This window comes from Stigmatopora nigra, chromosome 17, assembly GCF_051989575.1.
Source record: "Stigmatopora nigra isolate UIUO_SnigA chromosome 17, RoL_Snig_1.1, whole genome shotgun sequence".
NCBI classification, from domain to species: Eukaryota; Metazoa; Chordata; class Actinopteri; order Syngnathiformes; family Syngnathidae; genus Stigmatopora; species Stigmatopora nigra.
In genome coordinates, this window is record NC_135524.1 from 9333913 (window position 1) to 9346282 (window position 12370).

Sequence of the window (12370 nt, forward strand, 5' to 3'; positions counted from 1 at the left end):
ATTTTTGACATGTGGCCCTGTTAGCATTGCAAAAATCTCATGGCACACCACTAGCACCGACGCTCCGAGGCGCATCAGGTCAGGACTCGGCGAGTGTCCGACTTGTACTGGTGTTGCTCGGCCCGTTGCAGTCCTACTTTCAATATAAATTCATATTCATCAAGGTTTTATCAACGGGGATGAAAGAAACACTAAGAAAGTTGATCAATATCAATTTTTTCAAACCGACCTTACATCGCCAAAAGTTGAAGTCTGTAGACCACAAATAACTTTCGTTTCACATGATTTAATGCAACATTTTTTTTTTTTTTACTATTTCTCCCAAGATGACTTTAAACTGTTAATGATGCAAAAAAAAGCAATTCTGTGGTCACACAGTCACCAAAAGCTGATGAACGTGAAACCAAACAATTTCCAGTTCACATTACATTAATAATAAACAGCAAAACAACTTTCATCTTGTAACATTATAATTTTAACTGTGTAATGTTACAATATATTTTGTTCCAATCTCGTAATATTACCATATTTCTTTTGGAATATTACACTGTATGACTGCTTGGCTGGTCAAAATGACACCATTGTGCTACTGCACAGTGGTTGGGAAATCGTGGAGTAGAGCATAAACAAAATCACATTGTCTTTTACTTTTACCATTCCTTAACACTAACAACATTATCAGTTTTAAGGCCTAATTCCTTGTTCCAATCAGACCTTTGAAATACCGAAAAGCCACTGAAAAATCATGTAATGTGAAATAAAACGTTTGTTTGTGTCCTGCAACATGTGTTTGAAGCATTTTGCTGTATATGCGGTGACTGACATGTAAAAATGTTTTAAAAAATTAAGGCTATATGTTATGGAGGTTCACTCATCTGACTTCAGTGCGGGCAGGTGTGTGCTCAATTCCCGCCAGTGCCACGAGTGCGTGTGCCCTGTGGTTGACGGGCAACCAGTCTACGGTGTAGGCTGCCCTTCGCCCAAAGTCGGGTTACACTCTAGCAACCCCTAATCCCCATACAAGGATGAGTGGTATGAAGGTATGAATTAATAAATATCTCGTAGGCAAAACATCTACATAAACTCAATAGTGGTCCAGGTAAAGATATTCTTATGAAAATTCCTGCTCAAGTGAAACCTATGTTATGCAGTAACTCAGTGAACAACTGAACACGATTGTCATTTTACAGACAGATTTCATAAATATCAGAACCCTGGGACTGGGAAGCAATGCAAAAGAGCAAATAGAATGTCCATCATCAAATTTGGTTCGAGGCAGAACAAAAGATAGAAAGTGTAGGAACACTAAAGACCCAGATGCTTAAGAGCGTCTGGGCAAATATTCTCGTGGCTTGAGGCTTGAATTTGTTATGGGAGACAAAAACATCTGCTACAAAAGCCATAACACTGAAAAGTATGATTTCAGCAGCAACTCAGTCTTTTTGGACCTTTCATTAAACTTATCACCTGACCATACTTAGACATGGCATTTAGCTCAGACATTTTCTACCTCTACTTACGAAAGTCATTGGTTCCAGAACTTTTTTTGTAAGTTGAACATTTTGTAAGTAGAGTAGTACTTTATAAGTAAATTCTCTCATTTGTTCCACGGTTCTTCACAAAACTACCAACTAAACCCTTTAAAATGGATCAAACTGTCATTTTTTTTTAGGAAAGATATAAAAAAAACACAAAAATGAGACATAATGAACATAAAATTACCGTATTTACTCGCGTATAAGCCACCTTTGTTGGACAAAAAAAGTGATGACTGAATCGAGGGTACAGTTTCCATGTCCATAATAAGACGACATGAACAAAACTGCACGGTGACAAAGACAAAAGGGCATAACGCAAGACAATGCAGCCAATACAGTCATTTATTTCAAAATAGAGAAAAGATAAACAGATAAAATAATAAACACATTTTATTTTGACGTACATGAATGATATTCAAGAAAAAACTCACTTGTGTCTATCACTTCCATCTTACCTAGGGCGTCGCCATCTGACCTAGTTATACCTGCTCTGACTGGCCAGACTCAGGTAGCCTTGATTGATGGGTTCGTAGCGTTTACCATGTCAGCACATCCCAATAGTTGTTAAGGCTGATCGAAGATCTTGCGGCCGATCGTTAAAATATCAGTCTTGATACCAGCATAATGTGTATCTCATGCTATTATTGCACCCAGAGACTTGGTGGACACTAGACCGCTACGAACACACTTCCTGGTTGTACTGCTCATGTTACTTCATTTTTGTTAGGAAATTAATATAATTTGGCCAGCAAAACATCTTAAACTTCTGGTAAAAAAAAAAAAAAAAGTCATTTCTGTCATTTACAAAGCATCAGGTTCTCATCAAAATATACTTATTTCTCTCTCTCTTGCTTTATCCTCATCAGGGACACAGGGGTGCTGTAGCCTATCCCAGCTGACTTCGGGACAGAGGCGGGCGACATCCTGAATCGGTGGTCAGTGGATTGGAGGGCACAAGGAGACAGACAACCATTCCTGATCACACTCATACTTAGGGGCAATTTAGAGTGACCAATCAGCCTACCATGCATGTTTTTTGGGGGGGGGGGAATATGGGAGGAACCCTAACCCTAATCCAAACTCCACACAGGTGGACCGACCTAGATTTGAACCCAGGGCCCCAGAGCGGTGAGGCCGACGTGCTAACCATTCAATCCACGGCCTGTATAGATATTTTAGTCCAAAATCAAAAATTGTTACCACATTAATTTTTATTATGATACAACTTTATTGAAAAAAGGGAGCTCTGCTTTTCATTGGAATGAAAATATGCACACACTGCGACCCCTGATGCTTTGGATACCTACGACTGAAAAAGTTGCCCTAGCCCTATAAAAAGTTAAATCAATCTCACGAAAAAGCCATAGTCTGTTTAGATATCATTTCAACCACAACAAAGCAACATGGCTAAACTCTATCTTAAATCTGCATCAATTCGAACTCATCCCTAAAAAGTGTCTTTTTGACAGATTGCCAAAGCGCGACGGAGAGAAAATGACACATCCAATAAATGGCATTGTCTCGTGCTGTCACTGAGCTGGAAGTGTGCCTCGTTTCCTGTCAGCGGGATGCGTGACAGCCGTGGCGAAGGCATTCATTGCAAAGCTTAAATCTTATTTACTGTGTCAGATCACGGTTCTCCATCACTGTTTTGGTTTCACAACACCTCGGCTGCTTGTTAAGCAAGAAGCAATGCATCTGCGTCAATTTCAAAATAAAGGAATTAAATGTAGTATTGACATTTTTTTGTAACTTGGATCTTGTTTTCTTATCTTGAGACACTCCTTTGCATATCAAAAGGTTTTGCCACATGAACATTTCGTACTTAGAGGTATTCGTAAGTAGAGGTAGGACTGTTTAGCCTCTCAAAATTCTACCAAAAAGCGGTGTTCATCCACTCGGACGTGAAAAAAAAAAAGGACAAAGTTAGTAGACAGGGAGATGACTTACCACACCGGTGCCTTCCCGTTCGGTCTGCGGGGGAGCCGCTCGACTCGGAGGCAGGAGCAACACAATAGTCACCAGGAGCAGCATCTCCGCGCAAATATTCCCTGTTTGCTTGGACGGAGACATGCTGCTCCAGCCGGGAAGTGGCATATCCACAGCGCGGACAATGTGTCGTCGAGCGTGTTAAGCAAATAAAAAAATGTAAAAAAAAATAAAAAAAATAAAAGAGAAAGAATGAATAAATCAATGGCTACCTCCCAGTGGAGTGCAAACACATAAAACACATTAAAACGGGTAGCTGAAGAAGTTGGATTTCCGTGTGAATACGAGCTAAGTGGCCATGATGTCCGCTCCTAAAGCAAGTAGCAAGTGGCTTAAGCTTCCCAGTCTGGGGTTGTGAGGAATGGAAGCAGCTGCGTGGGGTTTTTGTGCCTCATACTCGCGCGTTAAGACACACGAGTAAACGGGGCTACCCAGCGGGGTGAAAGTAGAGGCGGGCGCGGGGGTGTGTTTTGAACACTTTTCTTTTTTTTTTATCACTACGTAACTGTAACCCATGTAGAAAATTAGATCATAAATTAACATATGAGGGTGTTGGGGAGAGGAAATATATTAAAACTAAGGAAAATCTAGAAGAAACCAATTGGGGAAGTTAAATGATAGTGGTCTCAGCCAATAGGATTACCGTATTTTCTCGCCTATAAATCACCTCCGTGTATAAGACGCACCCTTAAAATTGCCTTGGAATCGTTGAATTTGACAATTTCATGCGGAGAACCGCACCCAGATTCACAATTTTCACCCCCATATTCATGGTTTTAGTAGGGAGTAGAAATGATTTACGTTGAAGGGAAAATCTTAAGAAAAATCATTGCACGTGGTATTTCTGAGATACTGTATGAACCAAAAGCACATTAGTAGGGTCAATATCATAAGGAAGTTAGTATTTGTTGAAGGGAAAATCTTAGGGAAAATCATCGGACATGGTATTTCTGAGATACTGTATGAACCAAAATCACATTATTAGGGTCAATATCATCAGGAAGTTAGTAATTCATCCAGTAATGATTGTTTTCTTACTGAAAAGCAGAAATTAATCAACAAGTAGTTAATGTTGATTTGCCATCATCTACTGGTGAAAAAAGTAAAGCAATGCTGTACGCCTAGTACACATATAAGCCATACCCTTGATTTAGTCATCTTTTTTAGTTACAAATACGGCTTATATGCGAGAAAAAACGTTTATGCCACACGTCTGAGGGGTTAGATTGGTATCTTCATGTCCGCACTTCCTGTTCCGTTGAGCGTAGAGGGGTGTGAAGTAGGTGAATGTCACAAAGCTGCCAACAAGGGACAGTTCGAGAGGCTGAATTTCAAATAATTGGTATTGCAGTCTTCCCTCGAATTTTGCGTATTTTAAAGGCCAGACATGGCCGCAATAATAAAAAAAAAACATGACGTTGGATCATCCCTATTATATCTACCATACTTCCATATTTTTGCGTCTAAACAATATCAAGAAGTTAATGTATTTACTTACTTACTTTACTTTATTTTAATCTCAAATATGATTATGAGAGACCAGTGCAGTACGATGAAGGTGAAGTGAAGTTGATGAAAACGAATTGAAAGCTTTATTCAAAGTCAGGTAATGCCCCATCCTCAGATTCGATAGGTATCGTCAGGGCAGTATTCAACCAATGAAAACAGGAAAATTATTGTATTTCTTTTTAAACAAAGCGACACTGTGTGTGAGTGTTTAGTACATCTGCCTCATTGTTCTGAGATTTAGGGTTTAATCCCCACTGGCTTCCTATAGGGAATGAGTTTCCTCCACGTACTCTGGTTTGCTACCCAATCCCCAAAACATGCGTGCTAGGCTAATTGAACACCCTAAATTGTCCCTAACTATGAGGGATTGGGTGTTTGTCTCATTGTGCCCTACGATTGGCTAGCAACCAATTCAGGGTGTCCATGCCCAATGCCTGCAATTGGCTGTGATAGGCTTAGCACCCTGCACCCCTGATGAGTATAGGCATTACGGGAAATTAATCTAAAATTACTTTTTCTCTTTTTTCATTTGAACAAATATCTGTATGATTTTTTTGTGGCTTTTTAAGTAGTGCACAGAATTTTGAAGGAAAATGCCAAAGGCAAATAAAGCAAGTATATGTGTATTAGAGGTGCGAGGCTGCCTCTACTGGCTAACATGAAGATGGGCAAACAGCTTCTTAAGGGTTGCCGTGGGTGCAGGTTTTTGTTTCAAACGATCCAGCACAAACGGTTTAACAAATGAGATTCCTGTGAGAAAAAGAAGCACCTGACTGCAATTACTGATTGCATTTATGGGACACGCAATTGGTGAAAAGGTCCTCTTGATGGGTTGGAATAAAAACCTGCACCCACTGCAACCCTTTGATGAGTACAGTCTACAAACAACAATATATGTGCATTGTCCTCAAATGGTCAAATTCTAAAGTACAGAAAATTGCCCCATACTGGTTACATTCTATTTATAATTCTCCCATTTATTCTTCAGCCCTGAAACATTCAGTCATTCATCTCATTTTCTGAACCGAATTAACCTTACTAGGGTCGCAGGGGTGCTGGAGCTTATCCTAGCTGACTCCGGGGCCAGAGGCGGCACGGACACCCTAAATTGGTGGCCTGCCGATCGCAGGGCACAAGCAGATGGATAACCATTCACGCTCACACCCATACCTGGGGGCAATTTAGAGTGTCCAATCAGCCTACCATGCATGTCTTTGGAATGTGGGAGGAAACCGGAGTACCTGGATAAAACCCACGCACGCCCGGGGAAACATGCAAAATCCACACAGGTGGACCGACCTGGATTTGAACCCGGGGCATCAGAGCTGTGAGGGTGGCATGCCAACCACTCAAGTCATCCCTGAAACACAAAAAAACTGAAAACCAAAAAATGAGAATCAACACATGATCAATAGATACTGCGCCATGCTATTGAGCTTCAAAATGATCCATTCGCGCATTATGGAGTCCATATCAAAGTTTACATCCATAAGAAGAAGAACAATAACCTGAATGGTAACTTGATAATCCTTCATTATTAAAAAATAACTACTACTCAAGTTTTAAATTTTCCAACACAAAATAATTAATGAAGAAAAATACTGAAGTACAATATAATTGGCATACAAACACTCTTCACCAACTACTTTGATCAATAATAACAATTCTTACTTAGGTGCGTGCCCCTTAACTTAATGGACCGCACAAAAAAAAATGCAGGGTTGCCATGGCAATGATAACCATGACCCTATAGTCAGTGTGGCATCAAATTGATTTGAGGATGTACTTTGCGATGCACTTGATGTTTAATCTCTTTGAGGTCACGGACCAAAGAAATTGAAAGGTTCTGAGTTTGTTTTTGCCACTGTTTATAATCCAAATCATTTGGTTGACATTTCAAATTCAAAAGGCATACCTTTGGGGACACCTCATGCTTGACAATAACAATGTTTGCAACCAGGAGGATGCTTTATCTTTTGATGAGCTAAGGGGGAAAACTACTTAAATCGATTTAAAGAAAGATTTCAGGTCAAACTATTACCTAAAACTGATGGCCACCCTGGCAAACGAGCTATCGGGTCGGTACACCTATTAAACCATGCTTCTAATTTGGTGTCTGCTTGTAAAAGCACTCTAGCTAATTATATCCACACTTCACACAGGCTATGATTATGCAATATTTTTTGGTTCTGTACTGAAAGTATCCTGGACACTCGAAAGGTTTCTTTTTTTTCCCCAGAGAAAATAATATTCTTGTCTCAGCCAATACACTTCACATACCTTTTATGGACAAGGAGACCAATATAGGATTTTTAATTAACCTGCTGACATATATGATGTGGCATCATAAAACCCATCTTTAGCATGAGATGTCAGCAGAGACAGACAACAATTTAAATGGAGACAAGTCTGTTATTATTAAATTATTGAAAATGGTCATGACAATGGCTGAGAGAGCGAACCGTTTTTACTCCACTCTGATTGGGAGCTAAACAGGTGGGAAAATGAGACACAAGGGGAAGTCAATGCAGCATTTTGTGGACATTGAAATGGCCAACGTAAGAGAGGAAGTAGATGTGCCACGTCAAAAGGAATTTGATAAAATGAGACAAAAACTAGAGATGTCAATTTTTGTATTTGTCCCTAAAAAACATGGCAAGGCTTACTGGGAGGCTTTTCATGTTCAGTTTGCAATTCTTGCTCAGGTCAACGGTTGGTCCGTTGGCATGATGGCTCTCGAAATAGCAATGTGTTTGACCGGTGATGCTCTGTCTTGCCTGCTACTCGTTGGTCCAGAGGATAGGAGTGATTATGATGCCCTGGTGGGGGCACTGAAGCGGTTTTGGAACTGCATCACAGCCGCTCAGAACTGTGCAGTGGCAAAAGAAAACTTGGGGAGTCTGTGCGTGTGCATGCCGATGACATTGAAGGGCAGGGTCACCATACCTATGGTCTTGTGCCACCTGCTATCCAAAATGAACTGTTCCGGGTCCACTTCCTCCAGGGACAGCATGGCGACCTTTGAGTTCAGATCCTGCTGGCCTAACCCAGGTCCCAATAGAAGGCTGTGGAGTTGGCCTTGGAAAGGAAAATGCTCCATGTGGCATCAAGTTCATCAAGCAAAAGAAAGAAAGATGTAAACCTTCAATTTGAGAAACCATCGCTTCAAAATGGGATGTTTCATACTATGTGGCAGGGTCCAGCACCCCTGAAGATAAAGATTGATATGATGATATTGTATAGTACCCAAGAGTGTTGAGATAGTGTCAAGTTTTTTTAATTTTGTTCTATTTTACATCTGCCTGCTACAAAATATAAGCTTGGCCTTGCTATTAAAGAACGCTTTGCTCATCTTTAGTTATGCGGACATTATTATTATAATACCTTCTAGTGATGAAGTATAAGCTTTACTCCTGATAGGCTTGTTTAGTTTAAACAAAGAGGTGCCAGGGCGCCTTGGACTACTTGCGCCCAAATCAAGGCTGACTCAAGGACCATCAGTGAGCACACCACCCTCATCATCTGCACCCCACCAAGGATGCTAAAGACGCTAGGAGGCTTCCTTACACTTCGGTCCTCATCTGTTATGACATTTATGAATGTGTTTTAGTACACATGTACAGGGCTAAAGATTCATCTCGCTTGCACGCACATCGATCAACACTCTCAGACAGCTCAATTGTGTAATCCATCCCTCCCTTTGGAGTTGAAACGTCCATGTAATCAGCGCCACCAAATGTAATAAAGCAACAAAAAAGAACTGTAAGGTCAGAATAGAATTGGGGAGCAGTCCTCAACCTCTAGCCTCCCTGCAAGTGAAAATCCAGAATAGTGTCTTTCTTCTTTATTTATGCATGGTTTTGTGAATGTCTAATAGCGAACTTGACAGCTAGTAAACAGAAGAAGGAAATGTATACCAGAAACATTCACCGCCTAATGTACCTTCTACAGTCTCTTAATAGTGCAATGTCCACAACAGAAAATAAATGGATGCACCACGGGGGACGCAGCCGGGTAATGCATCATGGACGCAATGTTCGGCTCTTTGTCCCGGCTTGTTCTCAATCCAAACATGTCAGGCTCTATTTGAATACAATGTTGGACGAGACTGATTTTGCTGCCATTGCAAGGATTGTCATGGCTTTATCTATTTTAGTTGAAGTGGTAATATGCGCCAGTAGAGCTCAACTCACACTGAACGTGGGATTTGTAACATTAATGCTATGTTCCTTACAGAAATGAGGGAACATTTGCTTGAGAAAAAAAAAAAAAATTTCCAACAGAAAAACCAGCTCATCCTCCATGTGTATTGTTACCCATGATTAGCACATTCAATTCAAAGCCACTTTATTTCTAAACATTAGGAAAAGTTCTCCATGCATGCAATGTTTTAATTAAAAAAAGCATGATAAGATGGGAACCAGTTTTTTTTTAATTCTATGTGATTATTAATTCATAGGAATATAGATCAGATGACTTTTTTCCCCTTTGAGATTTAAAAATATTCAATTTTCTCCTTTGATTCCTCTATTAAATTACCATTAATGGAACCATCCGAGTAGAAGTAAACAAACTTCACAGTGATTCCAAAGTAGACACACTTCTCAGCTCATTTGCCGCTTATTCCTTGTGGTGGAGAATGCAACTATAAGCAACTTCCTTTATTTGACCGATGGAGAATGTACACTTGCAGTAGAATTGAGACATGGAACATTGATCCTTACATGTAATAGCGATGCTTTCAAATGATACACATCTAAATCAATGGGTCCCGTTTTTCATTTAACTACTTCAAGAACTGAATCGTAATCCAACTAAGATGTTTTTTCTCTTCAAAAGCTCACCTTTTTAATACAGTATTTATTGGATGTGGCCACCACCTGGCTCAGGGACTGTTGTGATGGGAACTGTAAGTACAGTATTTTCACGTCTATAAGGCGCACTTAAAAGTCTTAAATTTTCTCCAAAATAGACCGTGCGCCTTATAATTCAGGGCGCCTTATATATGGAAAAAACAGAAAACCAAAAATGAAAAACCACCACTGTCGGATATTAAAAAAAAACACAAATGCCTGAACTGAAACAATACTGTTAAATATGCAGATGCCATCTTAGTTTACAACATCTTCCATCATATAGCTCCTTCCCCACTGCAAGATTTTATATAAAATCCAAAACATCAACAATGGCTGGCTCGAGAGGTAACTGTGTAGTGAGTGCTTCATACCTGTAAGTCAAAAGCAATTACCGTATTTTCACGACTATACGGCGCACTTAAAAGTCTTAACTTTTCTCCAAAATAGACAGTGCGCCTTATAATACAGTGTGCCTTATAATACAGTGCGCCTTATAATACAGTGTGCCTTATAATACAGTCCGCTTTATAATACAGTGCGCCTTATATATGAAAAAAATGTCATTCATTGAGGGTGCGCCTTATAATGCAGTGCACCTTATAGTCGTGAAAATACGGTACTTAGGTAAGAAGGGTTTGTATTTTGTGCATTTTCTTTTTCTCCACGAGGAGCATTTTGTCATATAAAAGTAGGATACAATCTTGCTATGACATGCATTAATTCAGCCTTTAAATCATAAAGGAATTACAGGATTTTTTCCCTCGCATTTAAGGGTGAAGGACATTTGTCTTTTTCCCAAAATGAAGAAAAAACGGTCTTGCTTGAGACTAAATGCGGTATCATCGGTTGCACATTCAGAAAAGTGGATGCCACTGGCACACTCAATGTCATTGTTGTTAATTTTCACAAAAATACAATCTCATTCAGAAATGTAATACTTTAAATTTTACATTTTGGGTGAGTTGAACCCAAGTGAGTGGAAACCAATACAGGGAAAACGGCAAGCACAAGATACAAAAGTGAGTTCCCAAAATAAAACCTTATATAGAAAATTATGGGGGAAAAAATACAATGAAACTAACGTACTGGAGGGGTCATATTTTATCAGGGTTTTGGGTGGATTTTGAGTGTGTTTTCTTTGCATTTCCTTTCGCCTCTTGTGTCCGTTATGTGGCCAGATGTGTGTGATTGGTAGTCAGCCCTTGTCTGTGTATTTAAACCTCTGTGTCTGACATGTCTGGTGTGGGAGTATTACCAAATGTTTCGTTTGGTCTCATTCACAAAAATCATATTTTTGGCTGGTCGTGGGTAAGCGTCTCCCCAGTTCAGTCGCCATTTTTCTCCCCGTGTTTATTGTTTTTGTATAATCATTTTCGTCATTAAAATCCTAAGTTGTGCCAGCCGGAAGAGCTTGGGGTTCCCTTTTTGATTTCTCACGGCCTGCCTCCTGGTGTTGGCTCTACACGTACCCCTTCTCCCCGAACAGTTCCCCAGAAAATGATTTGGCGAACCCCTAGGGCAGTGGTCTCAAACCGGTCTTCAAAGGGCCGCAGTGGGTGCAGGTTTTCATTTCAACTCAACAAGGATACCTTTTGCAAGTGCAATCAGTTAATTAGAGTCAGGTGCTACTTATTTTAAAGACACCTGATTGGATAAAATGTCGGCACTGGATCGATTGGAACAAAAACCAGGAGGAGACCACTGCCCTAGGGGTTCATGTTTGGCCATCTACCCTGGCCCTCCCTCGTCGGAGGTCCGCGGGGAGGCAAGGGTAGACTCTGCACGAGGACTCCAGCGACGGTTTTGGAGTGTCGGCCGCTGGCGGCTGCCTTCACGTGACGAAATTCCGACGGCCGCATTCAAGAAGCGAATTCCGGCGGCTGCATTCAAGCGGCGCATTCCGGCGGCCTTCTGCAAGGGCCGAATTCCAGTCACCGCCTTCGAGCTTGAAATCTTAGTGACCGTTTTCAAGTACGGTCGCATTCAAATATGGCTAAGAAAGAAAGAACCAGCAGGTGAAACTAATGAGTAATCACATGGACAGGACACACAAGAGAGAACGCCCCAACCACAAAACCCCAGCGAAATATAACAATTAACTATTCTCTCTCTCATCTCATTTTCTGAACCGCTTCATCCTCAATAGGGTCATGGGGGTGCTGGAGCTTATCCCAGCTGACTCCGGGACAAAGGTGGGGGACACCCTGAATTGGTGGTCAGCCAATCGCAGGGCACAAGGAGACAGATAACCATACACACTCACAACCATACCTAGGGCCATTTTCGACTGCCCAATCAGCCTACCATACATGTTTTTGGAATGTGGGAGCAAACCGGAGTACCAGGAGGAAACCCACGCAGGCACAGGGAGAACATGCAAACTCCAGACAGGAGGGAGTGAACTGGATTTGAACCCACTACCCCAGAGCTATGAGGCCAATAAGCAAACCATTCATACCATTGGCCCACCCAATTATC

General features: G+C 40.9%; 1 protein-coding gene across 2 annotated transcripts in view; it reads right to left on the bottom strand.

Annotated features, from left to right (window-relative positions):
• LOC144211019 (matrix metalloproteinase-17-like) overlaps positions 1 to 12370 on the bottom strand; it is a 60234-nt gene that overhangs the window by 45889 nt on the left and 1975 nt on the right. Inside the window, exon 1 of one of the 2 annotated variants that reach the window (XM_077738003.1) lies at positions 3489 to 3944. The exons of the other annotated variant lie outside the window; for it this stretch is intronic. Within the exon in view, the coding sequence (XP_077594129.1) occupies positions 3489 to 3635 (147 nt within the window). The 5' untranslated portion in view covers positions 3636 to 3944. Of the gene's footprint in view, positions 1 to 3488; positions 3945 to 12370 lie in introns of those variants that run through there. 2 annotated transcript variants of the gene reach the window in all.